Below are 23,499 nucleotides of genomic sequence, written 5' to 3' on the forward strand. Positions count from 1 at the left end.
GAGGAATCAATTCAGCCACTAGCGTTTCTCTCCACAGATGAGAAATGGTGGAGGCAATTCAATAGCCATAGTCTCTGCTCTTCATTTACTTTGTGGAGCTTAATTTACGCTTTCTTCAAGCCTCCTCATCTGACTAATTTTTCACTTCATTCTCACCCAGTGTCAGGTGCTAAATCTACCCACAACCCCCAGTCCAACCTTCTCTTCTGCTTATCTCTCTCCGCCGTGCAGAACGTGTACGTGAATATCAACCGCATCATGTCAGTGGGAAACCGGCTGCTTGAGTCTGGTCACTACGCCTCCCAGCAGATCAAGCAGATCTCAGGCCAGCTGGAGAAAGAGTGGAAGGCCTTCGCTGCTGCACTGGATGAACGCAGCACGCTGCTGGAAATGTCAGCCAGCTTCCACCAGAAATGCGACCAGGTGAGTTAGAAACAAAAGTGCTAACACAGCTGTAGGGCTGCAACGCAAGTTTATTTTAATTACAATGTAACTCAAAAAAGGTGATGGTTTCAAATTGCTTGTATTGTGTGAATAACAGATCTAAAGATATTTGGATAGATATTCAGATAAAAATAAAGATATTCAGTTTACTATCTCACATATAAGATAAAACAAGTGCAGAAAGTCTTCACATCTTTGGCATTTCCCTTGCCTCAACAATCTCTTGTTCAGGGCTGCTAAAACAATCTGCCATCACTTTCTTTTTAGGTAATATTGTGCTTTATTTCATGCTTACTTCAAGAACAATGAAACTAATGTGAGATATGCAAGAGGCATGTTCACTGTGACCAACCCTCTAGTTTAGCTTCAGTAATTAAACATAACTCTCAGCTCTTATGTTGATCGGACTTTGAAGAAATGGTTCAGTGAAACTGCTCAAGTTGGGTTTCGTGGGAATGGAATTAAAATAAAACCCACATTGATGTACCTTTGGAACCATCTGAGGTGTTGACCCTCACTATCTTAATGGATGCACAGGGACTCGTATGCACACACTTTCAGGGTTGTAAAATACCCATTTGGCTTCATTAAATCTTTAAGGCCTAACATATGCATCGCATTAACATATATTTACATACACATACGTAAAGTATTTGCTATCTGCTGTTATGTTATTTCTGTCTGAGCTCATTAGTCGGGCCACTATGGAATGATTTATGACCCAAAATAAGCACACAAGCAGAATCCCAACTGGAGAACATGGGTGGTAGGACTTTTCCGACCTGGAATATTTCCGTCATCAGACCAGCCTTTCATGTTTGTGAGCTGAAATACAAACCGCCTTTTTTTCCCCAGAGGTTTCACCCCAACCTTTTCTCCTCCACACATACTGAGAATCTCATTCTAAATCTTTGTTCTACCCATGTACCTTAGTCCAATTATCATGGGAGAGATGCTTGCAAAGACAGTAATGAGATCACTTCAACTTGCCTGATGTTTCTTTGAGGACAGCCCATGCTGATTGTTTTGGTTTTCTCCCCTCCCACATGGGGGTACGGAAAGTTCCAGGAAGTCACCACAGGCCAACAGACAGCACACTCAGCCATTGATAATTCCTCCCAAAAAGTCTTCAAAGAGTTCAAAATCCTGCAAAAGGAAATTCCTGCATGTTTAAACTCCGTAATGGTAAAGAAACTCCTCAGGCGGTATCTTGTACGCTCTGGTATGTCTGACTAACATGTGACTCCTGACAAGAACACAAGGACGTACACAGCGATGTCTCATGCCGTGTCTCGTGAAATGCTTAACACATTGTTGAAATATAAGTGTGCGTTTCTTTCCCTGCAGTACATGAGTAATGTGGACTCGTGGTGTAAGGCGTGTGGCGAGGTGGATTTGCCCTCAGAGCTGCAAGACCTCGAAGACGCCATCCACCATCACCAAGGCCTGTATGAGCACATCACCGCTGCCTACTCTGAGGTAACACAATGTGCAAAGAGATGAAGCCATAATGCCTTCATAGAGTAGAAAATTCAAATGTATATCACAACACCACTAAAACGTGGACTGTTGTCATTTAATTTGCAGCAGTATCTTTGTTATTAAAGTTTTAATACACTCCTGAGAGTCATGATTTAGTTTTTTCTCTGTTAGTGGAAAACTTTTAAAATGAAGTTTTCTCTCACACACTGAAAATGCACCTCTCATATTGTTTGGGGGAGAATTACATTTTATACAGTGAAGTCAAAATTAAAGCTTTTTCCAGCCAACTTCTACACAGTCCAACACTGTACTTCAAATTGAATTTAAAATAAAGTGACTGCTTTTCACACAGAGCATAATAAAGGAGTTGCAACTGTTCAGTGCAAAAAGCAACTTTGCATTCTCACCAATTGCTCTCCTGAGGCTCTTTCATTCATCATTTCTCTTTTTGACTTTCTAAATATGAAGAGGGCAAAGCTCAGCGTTGGTCTAACAATAAAGTTATTACAAGTTTTGACCTCTTTCACTTCTCTTTGCACCGTGGATGTAGGTGAAGTTACACCTGATAGCCCTGCTGAGTTTCTAAATCCCAAGTGTGTGCTTTCTCAGGCTGCACAGTTTGCTGGCTGTCTGTTTGAAAAGTATATTGGCATGAATGAAAATGAATATATTGGCTTTTTATTTGACTTAACCTAGAAATACACTGTGTCGGTGCTTTTCACTCCTTTGTGGTGGTGTCCTAGTTGTGTTTTTGAAAAATACCACGACAACTCATTGTTTTTGTCTGTTCCTCAGGTGAGCCAGGATGGCAAAGCCCTGCTGGACAAGCTGCAGCGACCTTTGACCCCGGGCAGTGCTGATTCACTGACAGCATCAGCAAACTATTCCAAGGCAGTGCACCACGTCCTGGACATCATCCACGAGGTGCTGCATCACCAAAGACAGTTGGAAAACATCTGGCAACACCGCAAAGTGCGGCTGCACCAGCGTCTACAGCTCTGCGTCTTTCAACAGGACGTCCAACAGGTACACACATATAATTTAGTTAGGTGTATATATAAACTAGGCATAGTTAGATATGTGTTTTTGTTTTTATGCATGCACGTGTTTGCTGAAATATGTGGTAATTCCAGGACCAGACTTAATTGCCAGTGTTTTTTAGTGTAACTTGAGAGGGTTAGACAGTAATTTGAAAATAGCAGGGTAGCTTACTGGTTAGAAGGATTCTACTCTTAATAGAGGGTTTGATCCCAGCAGCAGCCATGTTTCCTATCAAAATGTCCTTGAGCAAGTTGCTGGAACCTTGCGTCTTCACTCATCACGTGTTTGAGTGGAAAGGAACATTGGATAACTGCCTGAAATGTAAATGTCCTCTGCAGGATAAAGACTTGGAAACAAGTAGAAGGCCATAATCTAATGGTCCAATATGATAATACAGTTGCACACTGTTGTCCAAAAATCATGGGCATTCCTGAGTGTGTTGACATGGCAACAGTTGCTATGGCAACTGAACTGGGTCATATGTCCGTGCAGATGCTGTTCATCCGCTATGAAGGACAGAGTGCAGGAAGAGCAGTGTGAAAGGAAAAGGCTCCGTGCAATACAGCGTTCAATACTGATCATCATTTCTGTCATTCCTCTTCTCACACAGTCTTTTATAATAGGCACCCGGGCTCATCTGCCGCCTTAAAGCGCCCCCTTGTGGTCGCCTCTTTCCTACTAACTGTTTCACATTGTGGACTCGTGGTCTGTCTGCACAGGTACTGGACTGGATAGAAAACCATGGCGAGGCCTTCCTCAGCAAACACACAGGTGTGGGAAAGTCCCTGCACCGAGCCCGAGCTCTGCAGAAACGGCACGAAGACTTTGAGGAAGTGGCGCAGGTAGCTCAGTTCTGTTTCTGTTACTCTCACTTTAAGCCAATACGTCACCATCATGTTAAAATAGAGATAGTCAGCCACCACTAGTATGGTGCATTGTTTTAAATTACAGCTGCAAGAAAGCAACTGTGGAATCTGCAAAGATGGTTTTTCCCATTTTGTTTATTAGTGTGTGTAGTGCTTGAAGGGAGAAGCGTTACATTTTTCACTCTTATACATGAGAAGTGAAATGACATGAGACTTTGTACCCCCTAAACATTCCTAGAATACCAACCAGCTCACCCCATTTTAGTTGTAATTTTAGTTTCACATTATGGTCTGAATGATGTACTAGTTGTAATTCCTAACATGTTTTGGGGATGAATTTAGAGTAAAACAGTGATGGAGTTTATGTACTCAAGTACTGATGTACAAATTAAAATATGTGCACCTCAGTTCCACTCCAACTCAGAGGGATGTGCTTTTCTCCAGTAAGTTTATTTGACAGCTTTAGTTGCTAGTTAGTTTACAGATTAAGATTTTACATCCAAAATGACAATTTTAGTAAATATAATGTACTGGAAAGATTCAACTACCCAACAGAATAGTAAATAATCAAAATGAGCTCAACCTCAACCAACTACAATAGTAAAATGTTATGTGCACATCAATACATCAGTAATAATAATTCATTAGTATAATGTATAATACAAAACACTCACAGGGGCCGTTTTCTGACTGAGTAGTTTTACTTCAGTAAAGGATCTTAGTCCACCACTGTTGTAACCTTGTCCAGAATCTCAGCTCTGATTAGCCGTAACCAGAAAACATTAAAATCAACCTCCCTACATCCTATTTTAATGTGATCGCTTGTTTCTGTAGCATCTTTCTCTTCCTCTTTATATCATTTTCACCCCCACTCTGTCTCCATTTCCTCTCACCAGCTCTACAATCACGGACTCTTATCAGTGAACTCGTCTCCTGCATGTCCTGTTTGTCATTTTCTCCCTGCCTCTGCTCTTTCTCTCTCTGCCCATGCTCAAAATTGTGTCTTATATGTCATTATATCGTCTTCACGCGTTAATCCACCCCTCTGCCTCTCCATCTTCCTTGGTGTAGAATACATACACCAATGCAGACAAGCTGCTGGAGGCGGCCGAGCAGCTGGCCCAGACGGGAGAGTGCGACCCAGAGGAGATCTACCAGGCCGCCCACCAGCTCGAAGACAGAATCCAAGACTTTGTTCGCCGCGTGGAGCAGCGCAAAGTCCTGCTGGACATGTCTGTCGCCTTCCACACGCACGTCAAAGAGGTAGGCAGGGAGGATGACATCATGCTGAAGTGGATGGTGGGCTGTGTGCTCGTGTGGATGAGAGCTTTCGCAGTGCTCTCTGAGGCTCTAGAGGGAACTAATTACCAGATAAAATGGATTATGTGTTTAGACATATGGACATTTTTTAAACAGGACATTTCTCCAGTGTTTGTGTGTATTTTTTGAGCACAGTGACAGTTTGGAGAGGTGCTGACCTGAGGTTTCAGTCCCTTAAACAATGTGTTGTGAAATTGTGAAAAATCACACATCCACCTCAACATTTGATGACAATTACCAGAAAAGCTCCAAATATAATAGCATTCTGTGCTGTAAGAACTATAAATCATATGTACTAACAAATGTGCTCCTGTAGCTGTGGACATGGCTGGAGGAACTCCAGAAGGAGCTGCTGGACGACGTTTACGCCGAGTCGGTGGAGGCCGTCCAGGATCTGATCAAACGCTTCGGCCAGCAGCAGCAGACCACGCTGCAGGTCACAGTCAACGTCATAAAAGAGGGAGAGGATCTCATCCAGCAGCTCAGGTACAGATTAACATGTCAGGGTAAATTTGAGTTGTGAGAAAACCAAAAAAAAAAGACAGCTGAGAAGATGAGAGGAGGTGTTAGAGAGGTGGATGCAGTTGACCCTCATTCTCCAACTCTATTTTTATCCAGAGGATGTTCCAGTCCCTCTTCTTCCTCCATCTTCCTCCACCCCCTTTGTTCTCTCTTTCTCGTTTCTCATCATCCCTCTCTCCCTGGCGTATTGGCTTCACAGTGAATTGTTACATAAGAGCTGCCACACAATTAGACACATTTATAAAAGCAGTCTCCTCCAACTGCAACACACCTTTTGCTTGCGCGCGCGTGACACTGTATGCGTGGGAGTGCATCTGTCACGCCGATAAATCAAATCGAAGCCAATCAGAATCCGTCTGACCTCCGCCGTCTTTGCTTACTCATATTTTGCCTCTCGTTAACTCGCTGGTGTCTGCGTGTTTGTGCATCTGTCAGACTGATGAATCAGAATCTGTGTGACCGGTTTCACTTTCCCACTCACTTTTAACCCTTAAGCCTCCGTGGTCCACATTATGTGCACCAGTGTTAAACCATTTTTGGCCTTTAATTCAAATGTAAGTATCAGACGTTCTGTGTTATCCGCCCCAAATGTGATAGATGCAACGTATTCTGCTTTATTTTACAGTGCTGCTAATCAGTGTAACTCAGTAAATGCCCCGCCACCTTTGGTGACACTTTTGGATCAGTCAGGCTCTCAGGGAGTTGACAGATCACAGATATAGACAGGAGCCTGACCATGCAAGGCTTTAAACACAAGCAACCAGTGAAGAACAGCAAGGATTGGCGTAATAAAACAAAAGACACCATCTAATATCCGGCGCATTACAAAATAGTTTGTTGAAAAATTAAATCCTTATTTTGAGTCTACTCTGTGTCAAGATACATTATTTTATCTTGACAAAGTATATTTTGTTTGAAAAGATGTCCATATTTTTTGGGACTGCACCAAATTGTTTTTTTTCTTTTTTTCCTTTTGGACAGTCATTATCAGTAAGAATAAACGTTATAAATCACGTTGTGGTTCCTGTAGCCCATAAATGATCACCACCAACAGTGAATGTAAATTGCATTGAGAATATTACAACTAATAAAGTAGCACACAAACTAGGTGGGTTTAATGTATGTTTATGCCTAATCTTAAAGTGTGGTAAGAGTATGACTTGTTTTGGGGTGAGTTCTAAATGTACTTTCCTTTGGTTTTACCTTGGTGTTGTTTCCCTGTTGAACCTGTGTTCCTCTTTTTTTAAATCCCTGCACAGAAGCAGAAAGTTGCTCAGTGTGTGGGACTGGAGTCAGGGGCTTATATCTGTTTTCTTGGTAAAAGATAAAAAAGGAACACAACAAAATATTACACAAGAAACCAGGATTTTGAAATTCAGCCTTGAAATTGAGGTCTTTAAAGGAGACCCTGTGTTTGCTTTCTTCAGGCACAACTTTCCACAATTTAAATTAATTGAACATTGGCTCCCCTTTTGAGATCTACTGCTGCTGTATTACAGCTGAATAAGCCACTGCAGGCTGTGCTATGCTGCAGTTTTTAGAGCAGCTAAGTTTGCTTGGCGTCATGCCCAACTGTGTCTTTATAGCTGGGTTTTCTTGTGCACAGTGCTGCCTCTCGCTGATTATTGCTTAATTGTGTGTTTCCGTTCCAGGGATTCGGCCATCTCCAGCAACAAGACGCCCCACAACAGCTCCATCAACCACATCGAGAGCGTCCTGCAGCAGCTGGACGAGGCCCAGGCCCAGATGGAGGAGCTCTTCCAGGAGAGGAAGATCAAACTGGAGCTCTTCCTGCAGCTCCGCATCTTTGAGAGGGACGCCATCGATGTGAGTCTGCCAGGGAGATTTGGGGTGGGGGTATAGTTTTCACTCAATCTCACTCTTCCCAACTTAATGACTGTTTAGTCATACTACTGTATACATTATTCTGAAAAAGCAGATCCAACGGCCTTTCTCAAGGTGTATGTGGAATCTTGTTGTCCTTCCTCAGATCATCTCTGACCTGGAGTCGTGGAACGAGGAGCTGACGGGTCAGATGAATGATTTTGACACGGAGGACCTGACGCTCGCCGAGCAGAGACTGCAGCACCACGCCGACAAGGCCCTGACCATGAACAACCTCACCTTCGATGTCATCCATCAGGGACAAGAGTTGCTGCAGTACGTCAACGAAGTCCAGGCCTCTGGTGAGCTCACAAAATTCTTTTCAGGCATTAGAGGGTCTTAAAAAGTCTTCAGTTTTCTGAAATCTGCATCTGTTCTGTGCCTGCTCTCCTGTGATCCTGCTATTATAAGCTCTTATTTCTCAAATGTTCTGAAGTAGAAGTGAGGAGATGTTTGACTGTCACCTGGTTACCACATCAGACATCAGTCATCATTCAGCTGAGGGTTAAAGCAGGATACAGCTCATGTTCACTGTTGCAGCACAGATTTCTGTGTTGGCTACATCAGTTTCATACTGATGCTGTGTAGGTGTTGCGGGTCAGATTCGGTCAGTGTTTGTGATGAGAGGCACCCACTCACCAACCATAATAACTCACCTGTGATCTCACATGCTAATAGGTGCTCTCTAAAACTGCACAAAGAACGGTTACATCATGTCACGTGTATTGAACAATACTGATAATATTCATAGAGAAGTTGCTAGAATTGAGAAAAATATGTGACTAATTACTAAGACTGTCAGGGATAAAAGTATTTCATGTTTGCAAACCTTGGAAGGCAGGCAGAACTGAGACACAACTGCAGCTAGCATACATAGAGGTCCACTGTATCCATCCAAAGCTAATGTCAGCGTCTGTGTCACCTCCAGGCGTGGAGCTGCTGTGTGACCGGGACGTTGACATGGCCACGCGGGTCCAGGACCTGCTGGAGTTTCTCCACGAGAAGCAGCAAGAACTGGACTTGGCAGCCGAGCAGCACCGCAGACACCTGGAGCAGTGCGTCCAGCTGAGACACCTGCAGGCTGAAGTCAAGCAGGTAGGACACGAACCTGCAACAAGGCGCCATCTGCAGGACAAACTTTTGTAACTACAGAACACCAGGATGTCTGCAAGTGAAAAAGTGTTGGATTGGTGACAGCTGATCACCTTTCCTCTGTGGTTGTCAGGTTCTAGGTTGGATTCGTAACGGCGAGTCAATGCTGAACGCTGGTCTAATAACAGCCAGCTCCCTGCAGGAAGCTGAACAACTGCAGAGAGAACACGAACAGTTTCAACACGCCATTGAGGTGAGACGGCGTTCAGTTATGGTTTCTGTCCAAAGTTTGAAGCTAGATCTTACTATGTTAATTGTTCTTTATTTTTGTCTCCATCTCATCCCTCTCTGCAGAAAACCCACCAGAGCGCCCTGCAGGTTCAGCAGAAGGCAGAGGCTCTGCTCCAGGCAAACCACTATGACATGGACCTGATCAGAGACTGTGCAGAGAGCGTGGCCTCCCACTGGCAGCAGCTCATGCTGAAAATGGAGGACCGACTCAAGCTGGTCAATGCCTCAGTGGCCTTCTACAAGACCTCTGAACAGGTAGGAAACCCCGCAGATGGTTCTGACTATTTTGTCAATTAAAGAATTACGCACACACAAGAAAAAAGCACAATTAAGTGTTCATTTCCCGATGACAGAGTAAGTGCATTCGTCCCCACAGGTCTGCAGTGTGCTGGAGAGCCTGGAGCAGGAGTATAAGAGAGAGGAGGACTGGTGTGGAGGAGCCGACAAACTGGGACCCAACTGTGAAACGGACCATGTCACCCCCATGATCAGTAAACACCTGGAGCAGAAGGAGGCCTTCCTCAAGGTAACATACAGCAAAATCAGAGCAAACCCCATGTGAAGTATCAACGCACATCTCTGATATTAGTGAACGTGTGTGTGTGTGTGTGTGTGTTCAGGCGTGCACTCTGGCCAGAAGAAACGCTGACGTCTTCCTCAAGTACATGCACAGGAACAGCGTCAATATGCCCGGGATGCTGAGCCATGTCAAAGCACCAGAACAGCAGGTTAAAAGTGAGTATCAGAAAACACATTGAATGAGGCTGGAACACCTGAACACTGCCTGCTGTGATTGAAACTGTATGAAAGTAGTTGGCAAGTGAACAGAGAGGTTAGTTAAAACTCATAGATAAGTGGTTGGGGGGGGAAAGGTTTAAGTTATGAGTAACCAGCAGAAGTAGTGTGCTAAAAGTAATGGGTAAATGTTTGTAATGTAATGTAATACTAAACACTGACAGCTCAAATATAGGAAAACATTGCACATGCTGAATGTCTGTTTCTGTTGTTTTAAGATATCCTCAATGAGCTGCTACAGAGAGAGAATCGTGTTCTCCACTTCTGGACCATGAGGAAACGACGGCTGGACCAGTGTCAGCAGTATGTGGTGTTTGAACGCAGTGCCAAACAGGTACATCTCACACACACACACACACACACACACACACACATCAGACTTTACTGACAAAATGGGGATAACACTTGTGTAATCAAAGTAACATAGCATCACACTCGCACGCGCACACTGCACACACGCTGTCATGTGATCTGAGGATGTGTGTATCATCTGTGTTTGTGTGTCTTCAGGCTTTGGAGTGGATTCATGACACTGGGGAGTTTTACCTGTCCACACACACCTCTACCGGCTCGAGTATCCACCACACGCAGGAACTGCTAAAGGAGCATGAGGACTTCCACATCACAGCCAAGGTTGACCCCACACACACACATCTGCACAAACGCACACTCCCACAAATAAATGCCACTGTGTGAATGCATGTGTGTGTGTGTGCATATAACCCCGCTTTTTCTCTCTCTCCCTCAGCAAACTAAGGAGCGTGTTAAGCTGCTGATCCAGCTGGCTGACGGCTTCTGCGAGAAAGGCCACAGTCACGCTGGGGAGATCAAAAAATGGGTGACGGCTGTGGACAAACGCTACCGAGACTTCTCCCTGCGCATGGACAAGTACCGCTGCAGCCTGGAGAAAGCCCTGGGCATCTCGTCTGACTCAAACAAGGCAGTAAGTGGTCGCACGTTTTTGTAGATGAACGGTGAGTCAGCTAATTAACATTTTGTCTGTCTCTTTAAATCACTTACATCTTTGACTTTGTCTCTGCCTGCATCAGAGCAAGGATCTTCAGCTGGACATCATCCCAGCCACGGCCCCAGGGTCAGAGGTTAAGCTGCGGGACGCTGCTCATGAGCTCAACGAGGAGAAACGCAAGTCGGCGCGCAGAAAGGAGTATGGCACCCCTTCTTGCTTTTGTCGTACTTTCAGATTTAAGAAAAACAGTAGAATTGTTCAGAACAGGTTTAGAGATGAACAGCAGCTGTTTCAGAACAGACGAGCTGGTATCAAATCGCCAGTTTAAAATAATTTAGCTGGCTGAAAAGTGCACGAGGTTCTACCTAAGCAAGCTGTTGGACTCTGGTACGTGCTCTGCCTACAAACTGTGTAAATAGTAGCAAGTCAGCATCCGCTCAGTGCCCAAATTGTGTAGCAGAGCAGCGTAATGGTCGCTAAGATGGTCTGTTAAAAGAAAGTCACAGGCAATTATTGCATCCGCCAGTGTCCCTGTCAACACTATGAACCCTTAATTCATCAATAGCTGTAAGTGATTCTAACTGAGAGTGAGCTCAATGTGAATGATGTGATTTCCACTGTTATTTGCTGTGCCAGCACAAGAACTGCAGACACAACAGTCAAGCTCCAAATGAATGTACATGTAGCACATGGGAAAAGCAGACTGCGTCATTTTATCTGAGCAGCACAAATCAGGAGCTTGATTTCAGTCATTCACGGCTGGTTTATGACCATGTTTTATGGCCCGTAACTCTTTTCATTATTCATTAGTGTAAATGGGTGGAGCAGACCGGCTGAAAGTGATTTATCATTGTGTGGATGAGGACAGTGTGACAATTGCTAACTTTGTGCTTGTGTGTCTTTGTGTGCGTCTAGGTTCATCATGGCCGAGCTGATTCAGACAGAAAAAGCCTACGTGCGAGACCTGCGGGAGTGCATGGATGTAAGTCCAGCTTCACAACCCACAGCTGTCAGCCTGTTTCAGATTAGAGCTGTGCAACACAGAACACCGTTGAAGAGTTGGTTTGGTTTTTGTTTTTGTGTTTAATCTTGTCTTCCTCTCTCCATGCAGACCTACCTGTGGGAGATGACCAGTGGAGTTGAGGAGATTCCTCCAGGAATCATCAACAAGGAGCACATCATCTTTGGCAACATGCAGGACCTCTATGAATTTCACCACAAGTAAGAAACGCCTTTGAGGACATTAGTCACTCTTAAAACTTCATTTTGAACTATTCACATCCGGAGTGAAGTAAAATCTTGTACACATACATTTTTGATGTTTGTTCATTTTGGAAGATCTTTTGACTCTCTTGCTTTCTCACATTTCAATCTCTCATTCCCCGTTTTGTCAGCATCTTTCTCAAAGAGTTGGAGAAATATGAGCAGCTACCAGAGGATGTTGGGCATTGCTTTGTCACATGGGTATGTATCATTTGTTCACCAGTATATACTGTGTGTGTGTGCTCCAGCCTGCCTTTCAATTGATATGGAAGATACTTTTAAATCCTTCCTTTCTGGCATTAAGCAAAAATATTTTACAAATGAAGCCTTTTCAAGTTATAATCACTGTAACATCTTTCTCTCTTTTTCTAGGCGGATAAGTTCCAGATGTATGTGAACTACTGCAAGAACAAACCAGACTCCACCCAGCTCATCCTAGAGCATGCTGGGAACTACTTTGACGTGAGTATCATCCATGGCCGTTCAAATGAAACCTGGCGTTCCCGGTCAGTGACGTCCGATCACATGACTGTTCTTTCCTCTGCAGGAAATTCAACAGAGGCACCGACTGGCCAACTCCATCTCTTCCTATCTGATCAAGCCCGTGCAGAGGATCACCAAGTATCAGCTCCTGCTGAAGGTAACCCTGCCGTACCAAATCCCACCGCTGCGTTGGCTGTCCTCAGAGTTTCTTGTGCTCATGGTTTCTGCGTGGTTGTGTTTGTTTAGGAGCTGCTGACTTGCTGTGAAGAAGGTAAAGGAGAGATCAAGGACGGCCTGGAGGTGATGCTCAGTGTGCCTAAGAAAGCCAACGATGCCATGCACCTCTCCATGCTGGAAGGTGATCAGCACACACCACTCGTTCTTTATGTTGCTATTAGCTCTACTTGCAGCAAGCTAACCTTCTGTCAAATTACCAGTCTTCACAAAATGAGTTGTTAAAAGAGTCTTCATTCTCCTTCCCCAGGTTTTGATGAAAACATTGAATCGCAGGGAGAGCTCATTCTCCAGGAGTCGTTCCAGGTCTGGGATCCAAAGACTCTGATCCGTAAGGGTCGAGAGCGCCACCTCTTCCTCTTTGAAATGTCTCTCGTCTTCAGCAAGGAGGTCAAGGACTCAAACGGCAGGAGCAAATACATCTACAAGAGCAAACTGTTTGTAAGTAGCTGGTGGTGAAACGTATGTAATGTGGAAGCTGTTTAGATAAGAGGTTTTTCTTTGAACTATATTAAGAACAATGTACTCAAAGAGCCTGTCAGGTTTTTTAAGTGTTTCTAGAAGTTTGACTGGTAGTTGGCATAATTAACATTTAAAATTTTTCTCAGTGTCGCACATTTTCTGCTGCAGTACTCAACCGTCTCAAGAAATCGCACTTTATTCGGAGCGAGTGTATTTCAAAAAGCTGCTGTACTGTCGAGTTGAACTCTTTAGAAGACCCCCTGACTCGCCTGTGGCCTTTCTGATGCCTCATATTATTCCTCCCTCGTCCCAGACATCAGAGTTGGGGGTGACGGAGCACGTTGAAGGAGACCCCTGTAAGTTTGCTCTATGGGTTGGACGCACTCCGACTTCTGACAACAAGATTGTGCTCAAGGTAAAACATACTTCCTCTCTCCTGTTTCCTGTTTCTAAGATCTGCTTTGGGGTTCGACCGATATGGGTTTTCAAAGTTCAGCGATTGCTGGGAAAATTCAAAAAACTTGAGCTCACAGGTTCAGTTGATAAATGTGTAATCAAAGAAACTTCCATATCAGTGTGTTGGATGTCACTGACACATCAATATCTGATTGGGGGGGGCAATGCTGGCAAATTTGACAAACAATCTTCTTCGGTCTAGCCCAGTTTTCTCTCTCTCCTTCCTATTCAACCCTCTCCTACCTTTCTTCTGAAATTGTCATCTCTCTGACGTCTTGTGTGATTGCATGAGCTTTCTGTCACAGACTCCTCTTCTGTCTCCTTGTTTTCTTTCTTTCTTCCTCTCTGTCTTCCGTCCGTCTCTGCCAGCCTCTGTCCTCTGACTCCAAAGATTCTGCTTTGTTCCATCTGTTAACAAACACAGGCACATCTGTACATCTGGGGCTGTTTTCTGTGGATGTTTGTATCTCTAATTTTCTCTGTGGGCTCACATGCTTCCACCAACGCTGCTGACACTGATTCAACCCCTTAACGCCCACAATCTCCCATCCTAGCTCTGGCTCTGTGCCACTTTATCAAAGTGACGAGTAGCCATCTCTCTCTACCAGAAAAACAAGCTTTCTAATGAGTTGAAGTAAGATCGGTTTATTCAGTTCTCTGGGTAAACATTTCAAGCCCCCATTTCCCAGCATCTTCTGTGTGTTTTCCCGTTGAACACTGTCACAGATGGATTAAAAGTTGTGTCAGCCGTTGGAACAGCATGAAGCCAAAATCGTAACACGTTTAACTCTGAGCGTTACAAAGCTACAGTACATGTTGACTACCAAACTAACCGCTGAGAAGCAGTCATGTGGTATGTGCTTTGTAAATGAAGTGTGTCTCATTACTAACCACACATGTTCTCTCACACACACACACACACACACACACACACACACGCACACACATGCACCATCCATTACAATCTGCCACACATTTAATTGGCCTACAGTCTACACTGTCAAGGCAAACTTATCAGTGTTGTACGTTTCTATCATGCCAAACCATTTTGTCAGCATAAAAAATGTCATGTACACCTTCTAAAATCAAACAAGTGAAATTCTCTATTTTATATTTCAAATTTCAAAGCTAAGTCAGGGATCCAAACATGGAGCGATGGTGAGTACAAACTATCCCACAACACAGCCCTCAGCCACTTCTCACAAGTCTGAAACACAAACTCTTAGCACTTCTTATCCTTATTCTTCTTCTTGAACAATAGCCGAGGAACTGGCTGATGGCAGAACGTTAACACTCAGCCATAGCCCACAAAAATTGTAGCATAAAATATTCCAGGGCAGTGGTTCCCAACTTGCCATATATGTACTTCTGTGTAGTTGATAACTGTGTCGTCACTCGGCTAATTGGAAAAAATGTGAAATATCTACATAACAAGATTATTGTAATACCTCAACATTATGTGTTTTGAGTTTGGAGACTGTGAAAACTAGTTAGCAATCAAGCAGAACAGTTGAAACTGTTGAAATAGTTAGCTTAAGAATAATGGATGAAAAGTTAAAATAGCTCAAAGTGATGGATGAAGGCTTCAGATGTCCAGCTTCTGCCACAAGTGGTAGCCATTCAAATGCAAACTGACAGTTCAATTGAATAAAACATTATTGTCACAATTCCCACTTTAATATAACTAATATTAAATGACACATTTGGAAAATGTCGCTTGGTGAAACAGTACTGTACTCTGTCAGGACTGTGTGGGACTGGCTGGTAAAAAAGGGTTGGGAACCAGTGCTCTAGGGGTCCACTGCTGGAGAGGCTCACACAAAGTGAGATGTTTCCCTTCCATTTGATAAGAGATGACAAGAGGTCCATTCAGACTTGTGTGAAACACACAGAGTGAAACAAGAATTCCAAAGGAAGTTAATTTCCTGACAACTCTAACTGTTGACTTCTTGAACCCGTTCTATTATTGACCACTAACAGGCATCAAGCATTGAGAACAAGCAGGACTGGATCAAGCACATCAGAGAGGTGATTCAGGAGCGCACCATTCACCTGAGAGGAGCGCTCAAGGAGCCCATTCATATCCCCAAAGCCACTACAGCCAAGCACCACAAGGGCCGAAGGTAAACATGTGACACCTCCATCTCGAGATGTTATTCAGAAACGGAGAGTAATGCAAATGAGAAAGAGATTTCATTTATCGAATCAGTCACAGAGACTTTTTAATTCATCCACGCTCACGCCTCTTATTGACCACGTGTGTCTGTCAGGGATGGAGAAGACCTGGACAGTCAGGGTGAAGGCAGCAGCCAACCAGACACCATCTCTCTGGCATCCCGCACTTCACAGAACACACTGGACAGCGACAAGGTGAGCCGACACACACAACGCACACCAATGACTAGAAACGACGTCTTAACTCAAGAATGCTGTAAGCTCGGCTCGTTTCCCACAGCCAGGTCACCGTGATTATTGTTCCTCCCTCAGCTCTCCGGCGGCTGCGAGCTGACTGTGGTCATACACGACTTTATGGCCAGCAACAGCAACGAGCTGACAGTGCGGCGCGGTCAGACGGTGGAGGTTCTGGAGCGCTGCCACGACAGGCCGGACTGGTGCCTGGTCAGGACCACGGACCGCTCCCCTGCCCTGGAGGGCCTGGTGCCCTGCTCCATGCTCTGCATCGCCCACTCCAGGTCGTCCATGGAGATGGAGGGCATCTTCAACCACAAAGGTACAGCGTGTGGTGTGGACAGTCGGTTTAGTGCGTCTGTGAGGCGGAATTTTATTCATCTAGATACTTTGATCAAGTCTGTATTATAAAGCAAATGCTAAACCACTACATCACACTGTATGTCACAGACACTCTGTCAGTGTGCAGCAATGACTCCATCATGCCAGGGTCGTCCGCTACGCTCCAGCCTGGTCACCACGGTCATCACATCAGCTCCCACACCTCGCCAGGGCCTAAACGACCAGGTATGGTCACCGGTGCCGTACTACCTGTCTGTGTCTGCTCTCTGAAATCCCAGAAAAAAATTCCCAAACAACCAAAAATAGCGAATAACATCAGTTTTTGTTTTTGTACAAAATGTACAAATACCACTTGAAACAGATTGTTGAATGCTATGTGGACGAAACCTTTCAAATTAAAGCTTTACAGAGGTTTTCTATCTTATTTGCGATTCAGATAAACCTCCATACAGCAGCAAACTTGAGCTTTGTATGTTTGGCTTGTTTCCAAGGTAACACGCTGCGGAAGTGGCTCACCAGCCCAGTGCGTCGACTAAGCAGCGGCAAGGCAGACGGCCATGTGAAGAAGCTGGCCCACAAGCACAAGAAGAACCGCGAGGTGAGGAAGAGCGGGGAGATGACGATGGGTTCCCAGAAAGACTCTGACGACAGCGCCGCCACACCTCAGGACGAGACAGTGGAGGAGGTGGGTGGATGGGTATGCAAAACTTCACACTCCCAACGTCCACCTCGTTCCATTTAGCAGCTCTGCGAAGTACTGCGATGTAATCCCCACTTTGCCATCCACCGTGTGTTGCAGAGGGTTCGTAACGAGGGCTTGTCCAGCGGCACGTTGTCCAAGTCCAGTTCTTCGGGCATGCAGAGCTGTGGAGAGGAGGAGGGCGAGGAGGGCGCCGACTCGGTACCTCTGCCTCCGCCCATGGCCATCCAGCAGCACAGCCTGCTGCAGCCAGACTCACAGGATGACAAGGTGAGGAGAGGGAGGACGTTACAGCGGGGACAGAAGACAGGGGTCAGGGAGAAGGGATGGAGGCAGACAGATGGAGAGCAGGAGAAGCAGAGGAGGCAGAGGGGACACTGGGAGCAAGAGACATTGTAATTTGGGCCTGGGACACAAACGGCATTCACCTTTTGACTTTCAACATTTTCTGGTGCCACAAAGTTGGTTCACAGTATTCTTTAAATGTCACGTCTAGAAATATACATCGATAATATATCTCTCCTTTGGAATTAGGGCTGGGAGACTATGAGAATATGAGTCTAGATGGATTTTTGTGCATCTGAATATGGCAACTTAGCTTGTGGCCCTAAAAGCTGGCCAACAGTTGAGTTATACAGTTTTCTGTACATATTTTTTAGTTAATTTATTTAGTATATTTTCATAGTTCTTAATCAAAGTGAGATTAACGTTAACCTGTTTGGCCATCACGCAGTACTCTCGCATAACAAATTGAGTTTGTTTCTCTGAGTGTTCTTGTACGTAATAAGGTTTTAAAAGCTTCAACTATTATCTCCATTATTTTGTTGTGTGCTGTAAGTGTAGCTAGTCTTTGTTTCGGAGATTAAAAAGCCAACAATGATACCACAATCACATTTTTTTCTCTGTCTGGTTTCAAGTCAGTAATGAAATTGGACGGGGCGACGGCTTTAACGGCTTTTATATCTAATGAGTCAAAATTCTTCCCAAATCATTGACAAACTAAATCACATTTGTCCAGGAGCGAACTACTGTAGGGGCCCATTTCCTTCAGAACATACCTGATGTACATTTTTTGAGACTTAAGAACAGGGTGACAACTTCAGCTGAGCTAAGCTTCATCTAAGCTCATCTTAAAGACAAATAAATGCTTCCTATACGGGTTCTTTTTCTCTTCATTGCTGTTATGATTTTTAGTTTGAGGTGACATTTTCGCTCATTTCCCACTTTTCCCAGAAAAAGAGCATTTCCTGACACAGTTTTAAGTGACTCCTTAGTTTCTGTTATGCATAACATTTTCTCTTGGCATGTTGCATCATATTCTCCCCTCTCTTCTAAAGCAGAAAGCAATGAAAGGTTTCAGGCACTCCTCGGCTAAAGCGGAGACTCCTCTGACACTAATTTCTGTTTCTCTTTTGTTTTGTTTCCTGGTTGTATCGTTTGCTGTTTGCCATGCTGTAGCATTACCTTGATTTATGTCCTGTCTTTGCTTTGTCTCAGTTTCCATACCTCTCCATCTGAAATGCCCCGCTCTTCCCCCCTCTGTCTTTTACCTCAGTCAACTCTTCAGATCTCGTTTTTTTCCCCCACTCTTCAGCTTTAAAAGCTAAAACCTCTTTCTTTGGTTCCTACAACAGTTTATGGATTAAAAGGAAATGAAGCTAGCATCTTTTTGAACTTTATTCTTTTTGAAATGCACCTTCCTCTGTCCCCTCAAAGTCACTCTTCCTAACATTTGTATTTTTCTGAACTCCTAAACATTCCTGAATTTCTTCAGTGCAGAAGTTTTTCTTTCCTTTCCTTCCTTCTTTAGTTTCACTCAGTTTGACTTTCTGCCCTGTTTCTACAACACACCACTGTAATGCAGAGTCACCTGGCAGATCACCAACGGCATCATGGGAAAATGTAGATAAAGAGAGGATGCATGTCGCTCGAAATTTTCAATGGAGGGCAATGTGGAGGTTTTAATTCTGTCCGTGTTAGTGCAGATCAAAAGCTACAATGCCTATTTTGCATCAGTTCTGTAATGCCTCGAGCCTGTTGGAATAACACAGGGCTGCAGTTTTTTCTGCATGTTTAAACCAACAAACAAGTCAATATAAATACAAAGAGGAAAGTTGGTAGAAGTCCCTGTCTGCTGAGCAGGCAACTCTCCTGCACAAAATCTAAATATGAGCCCACACTGAGGTGAAAATTCAAAAGCCCCCTGTTCCCATCATCCTCCAACCCCCTCCCTCACCCGCTCGTCCTCATCTCCCTTTTACCCTCTGTGCGTTAACCTCATTACCCATGCGAGTAATTGGCATCTCTAAACGCTGGCGAGGCCAGAAGGGCACACAGCCTCACCCAGAAAACCTAATTGGGGAAAGTCTTGAAGCACAGCACAGCAAGGGTGAGAGTCTCCTCAACTATATATACATACATACATGAACCTTCTTTCATTCTCGCTCTGTTAGCATCCTTTCTTTATTTCAAAGGCTGTTCATCATCACCCGAGAAAGCAACGGAAACATCCTCCATTCAGACACCGCCCCTCCCCAACCTTCTCCCCATCACCACTTTCTGACATTTCTTTTTTTTCCCCATATCTTCATTTTGGTCACCTTACTTTCAGCCGCACGGTTTTTTACCTTTTCATGGACAGTGTTTTAAAATTTCATATACTTTTCCTTTTCACCTGGTTAGAACCCCCCAGCACTGGGGTTTCCCTTGTGGAAGCATCTTTTTGGATCTCTCTTAAGATTACAGCATTGAACATTTAACAAACATTTGTTCATCATTGCTCACTCAAAAATTAAAACAACACATTCACTTACAGTAACATTAATACAGGACTTAGATGAACAAAAGCTAATCTTTAAATGTCTCTTCACCAGGCTTACTTCAGCATGACCTTTAACCAACTTCTTTAGCTATCATTAATGACTGTTTCAACATGTAGGTTCAACTCTTATCTGTTCTCACATGAAACAGATAATAAGAGTATTTATTGTCTGTATTAGAGATGAGGAAATTGCTTTAAATAGCAATATTTCTTTGAATGAATTCTTTAAATGAGCTCTTTAAATTATGTAAAGCTTGTATCAATTAAACTATAGTCTGGAGGAAGAGTTTTATTGTTATCAGTCAAAAAGCAGACTTAGATTAGCGAAAATAATTGTTAGATTGTATGTATTCTCTGGTTCTAATGCTCTCTTCTTTTTTTCCTTGATCCTCTCACATTTGTATTTCTGTGCAGACCTCTTCTCGTCTGTCAGTCCGTCCATCCAGTTCAGAGACACCCAGTGCCGCTGAGTTGGTGAGCGCCATTGAAGAGCTGGTGAAAAGCAAGATGGTAGGAAAGCTAATGCATTAATTTGTGTTCATGCTGCTCTTCCCCTTAAACAGACACACTGTTGACCTTTTGTTGTGTGTTTCACACACTTTAGTTTACCTTGTGTTTGCCCCTCGTGCAGGCTTTGGAGGACAGACCCAGCTCGCTGTCAGTAGAACAGGGAGACAGCAGCTCACCCTCCTTCAACCCATCTGACAACTCCCTCCTCTCCTCCTCCTCCCCCGTCGAAGAGATGGACGAACGGAGGGCCAGCGTCCTGAAGAAAAGACAGTATGTCCGCTTCTTTCATCTATGTCACAAACATACAGTCAGACGTTTGACTCAGTAAAAGTCACAAACCACCTGGTTCCTCTTTGCTGTAGTTATGTTCTGCTGGAGTTGGTGGAGACGGAGAGAGATTATGTCAGAGATCTGGGCCTGGTGGTGGAGGTGAGTTGATGATGCACTGTTCTTTCTGATAGGTCTGAAAATATGAACATTAGCTCTTGCATAGGTTCTACTGTGGAAGTCGAGCAGAGTGCTTTCCTAATTGTAATACAGCATCTTATTCCAACAGGCATTTTAAGAGGTCACTGAAAGAATTTGAATTAATTTGGGTCTTGGTGTAAACTTGTGTTAATGTGTTTGTGTGCCTCCCTCATAAGGGTTACATGAGCCAAATGAAAGAGGAGGGAGTCCCCGATGATATGAAGGGAAAAGACAAAATTGTGTTTGGCAACATCCACCAGATCTACGACTGGCACAAAGAGTAAGTGACACACACATGTGGAGAAGTGGGAGCTTCTGTTCAGGTTCACCAGCGCAGTGGCTTACTTCCCTTCTCTCCTCTCTCTGCCCTGTTTAGCTTCTTTCTTGGAGAGTTGGAGAAATGTTTGGAGGACCCTGACAGACTGGGACCACTCTTTCTTAAACAGGTTTGTCCACAGTGGATTTCTAACTTCTGCTTTATTTGTACATGCTCTTCTGTGTCTGATCGCGTCGTGACTATGTGTGCTGCTTTCTGTGTCCAGGAACGGAGACTAACCATGTATGTAGTGTACTGTCAAAACAAGCCAAAGTCAGAGCACATCGTCTCAGAGTACATTGACACCTACTTTGAGGTATGACCACATTATTTTTAGGATTTTACTCTCTGAGACGCATCACATCCTGCAAACTTCCATCTAGCTATCACCCGCTCAAGTAACCTCTGACTTTGTAGGACCTGAAGCAGCGGCTGGGACACAGGCTGCAGATCACAGACCTACTCATCAAGCCAGTCCAGAGGATCATGAAGTACCAGCTGCTGCTCAAGGTCAGCTTTGTATAATACAGCAGAGGATGCCAGAGCCATAGCTGGTGCCTTTATCTAGTCTTACCATCATAATATCTGCATTATTCCACAGTGTGCCACTGTCATCTGTCTGTAAATGGACATTTCTGATACATGGTATATAGATATAGTATATATTAAACTACAGTCGTATTAAAAAGTGTAACTCGTTGAGTTCATATTTTCTCAAACAGTTTATTTTCTCTGTTTTAGGATTTCCTCAAACACTCTAAAAAGGCTGGGCTGGAGTCTATGGAGTTGGAGGTAAGATAATGAGACGGCTCTTAAAATGAAGACAAGTATGTTCGGCAGTCCCATCAATGTTTTGGTCGTTTGTGGCTCTTACAGAAAGCAGTGGAGGTCATGTGCATCGTGCCAAAAAGGTGCAACGACATGATGAATGTCGGCAGGCTTCAGGGATTTGATGTAAGAAACCACTCGACTGATGAAAGCACATTGTTCGCATCATGTTGCCGTCATGTCTTTTTAACAAAGACGTTATTTCAATCCCCTCCGACTGTCCCATGCTGTCTCTCTTTCTCCTTCCACCTGATCTTCCTACTCCCATCTTGTTCATCACCCTCTGCAGGGGAAGATCGTGGCTCAGGGCCGCCTTTTGCTGCAGGACACGTTCATGGTGTGTGACCCTGAGGGCAGCGTGCTCGGCCGGATGAAGGAGAGGAGAGTCTTCCTCTTTGAGCAGTTGCTTATCTTTAGCGAGCCTCTCGACAAGAAGAAAGGCTTCTCCCTGCCAGGCTTCCTCTACAAGAACAGCATCAAGGTAATAGACATGAGGGGAAAAGGATATTCACTCCATCATCAGTGACAGCCAGTGGAATGAAGGATGTCACTTCAAGGGCTTACAGCTCCCTCTGGTGGAGAAACTGCAGCTCAAACCGTGCACTCCCTTTATAGTAGACCTAACAGTTTTCTAAACTTGTTAGGTTGGGCAACATGGACAGAATTCTATTTCTGTTTTTGGAGCTTTTTATTTAGTAAATGTGGTCCGTCAGACATTTTTTGGAGCTGCTGAATTTCTCTCTTGGAGGAGTGAGTCAACTAAGGAAAGAAAATGCATTTGCAAAGAAAAATGCACGTTTATGAAACGAAAGCTTTTTACAAAAGGCGGCATTAAGATACTCGTTAATACAACAATTAAAGTTCAGTATTTATTCAAACCTAACTGTAAATGATACATCTCCCTGTCTTTGGTTTGTGCTTGCTCTCTGTAGATAAGCTGTTTGGGCCTAGAGGAGAATGTGGAAGGTGATCCCTGTAAGTTCATCCTCACCTCTCGCTCGACCAACGGCACCGTGGAGTCCTTTGTGCTTCACTCCACCCACCCAGGGGTGCGTGAGGTCTGGACCCTTCAGATCAGCCAGATACTTGAGAGTCAACGCAATTTCCTCAATGGTAGGCTCGCACACACACACACACACACACACACACAGTTTTACAGTCTGAGCTGTCTGCTACATTCTTCGGATTGGTGTCTTTTGTGCCTCTTCACAGCTCTGACCTCACCAATCGAGTACCAGAGGAACCATGTGGGAGCGAGCGGTGGGTCATGTGTGCCAAGCGCGGGAGCTCCAGGTGGAGGCAACAGTGGGCCCAGTGCCCCCCCTGGAGTTGGAGGTGGAAGCTCCCAGGGTAGCGCCATCCCTTCAGGGCCCCAGGGTGGCTCTCGTCGGCCCTCCAGGATCCCCCAGCCTTCCCGCTTGCCCCAGCCCCTACGCCACCACCCCGGGGCCGACTCCGACGGCCCAAACAAGATGTCAGGTATGGAACATCTTTTAGATTTGT

At 44.4% G+C, this 23,499-nt stretch overlaps 1 protein-coding gene across 6 annotated transcripts in view; it reads left to right on the plus strand.

Annotated features, from left to right (window-relative positions):
• LOC139215697 (triple functional domain protein) overlaps positions 1-23,499 on the plus strand; it is a 67,976-nt gene that overhangs the window by 38,986 nt on the left and 5,491 nt on the right. For 2 of the 6 annotated variants that reach the window (XM_070846734.1, XM_070846735.1), the window contains exons 10-53: positions 232-423; positions 1,792-1,923; positions 2,722-2,952; positions 3,687-3,809; positions 4,905-5,096; positions 5,470-5,639; positions 7,328-7,502; positions 7,666-7,861; positions 8,488-8,654; positions 8,785-8,904; positions 9,006-9,197; positions 9,319-9,468; positions 9,563-9,677; positions 9,956-10,071; positions 10,248-10,370; positions 10,486-10,680; positions 10,787-10,902; positions 11,620-11,686; positions 11,816-11,925; positions 12,099-12,168; positions 12,340-12,429; positions 12,515-12,607; positions 12,697-12,808; positions 12,935-13,125; positions 13,460-13,561; positions 14,731-14,760; positions 15,583-15,725; positions 15,873-15,972; positions 16,090-16,333; positions 16,462-16,578; positions 16,845-17,050; positions 17,153-17,323; positions 20,289-20,384; positions 20,506-20,654; positions 20,747-20,813; positions 21,029-21,132; positions 21,229-21,298; positions 21,395-21,484; positions 21,586-21,678; positions 21,910-21,960; positions 22,045-22,122; positions 22,286-22,477; positions 22,929-23,109; positions 23,209-23,475. In XM_070846734.1, coding sequence (XP_070702835.1) covers positions 232-423; positions 1,792-1,923; positions 2,722-2,952; positions 3,687-3,809; positions 4,905-5,096; positions 5,470-5,639; positions 7,328-7,502; positions 7,666-7,861; positions 8,488-8,654; positions 8,785-8,904; positions 9,006-9,197; positions 9,319-9,468; positions 9,563-9,677; positions 9,956-10,071; positions 10,248-10,370; positions 10,486-10,680; positions 10,787-10,902; positions 11,620-11,686; positions 11,816-11,925; positions 12,099-12,168; positions 12,340-12,429; positions 12,515-12,607; positions 12,697-12,808; positions 12,935-13,125; positions 13,460-13,561; positions 14,731-14,760; positions 15,583-15,725; positions 15,873-15,972; positions 16,090-16,333; positions 16,462-16,578; positions 16,845-17,050; positions 17,153-17,323; positions 20,289-20,384; positions 20,506-20,654; positions 20,747-20,813; positions 21,029-21,132; positions 21,229-21,298; positions 21,395-21,484; positions 21,586-21,678; positions 21,910-21,960; positions 22,045-22,122; positions 22,286-22,477; positions 22,929-23,109; positions 23,209-23,475 — 5,989 coding nt within the window. The remainder of the gene's footprint in view (positions 1-231; positions 424-1,791; positions 1,924-2,721; positions 2,953-3,686; positions 3,810-4,904; positions 5,097-5,469; positions 5,640-7,327; positions 7,503-7,665; positions 7,862-8,487; positions 8,655-8,784; positions 8,905-9,005; positions 9,198-9,318; positions 9,469-9,562; positions 9,678-9,955; positions 10,072-10,247; positions 10,371-10,485; positions 10,681-10,786; positions 10,903-11,619; positions 11,687-11,815; positions 11,926-12,098; positions 12,169-12,339; positions 12,430-12,514; positions 12,608-12,696; positions 12,809-12,934; positions 13,126-13,459; positions 13,562-14,730; positions 14,761-15,582; positions 15,726-15,872; positions 15,973-16,089; positions 16,334-16,461; positions 16,579-16,844; positions 17,051-17,152; positions 17,324-20,288; positions 20,385-20,505; positions 20,655-20,746; positions 20,814-21,028; positions 21,133-21,228; positions 21,299-21,394; positions 21,485-21,585; positions 21,679-21,909; positions 21,961-22,044; positions 22,123-22,285; positions 22,478-22,928; positions 23,110-23,208; positions 23,476-23,499) is intronic. The other 4 variants (XM_070846736.1, XM_070846738.1, XM_070846737.1 and 1 more) reach the window with 2 other exon arrangements.

Source organism: Pempheris klunzingeri, chromosome 16, assembly GCF_042242105.1.
Source record: "Pempheris klunzingeri isolate RE-2024b chromosome 16, fPemKlu1.hap1, whole genome shotgun sequence".
Classification (NCBI taxonomy): Eukaryota; Metazoa; Chordata; class Actinopteri; order Acropomatiformes; family Pempheridae; genus Pempheris; species Pempheris klunzingeri.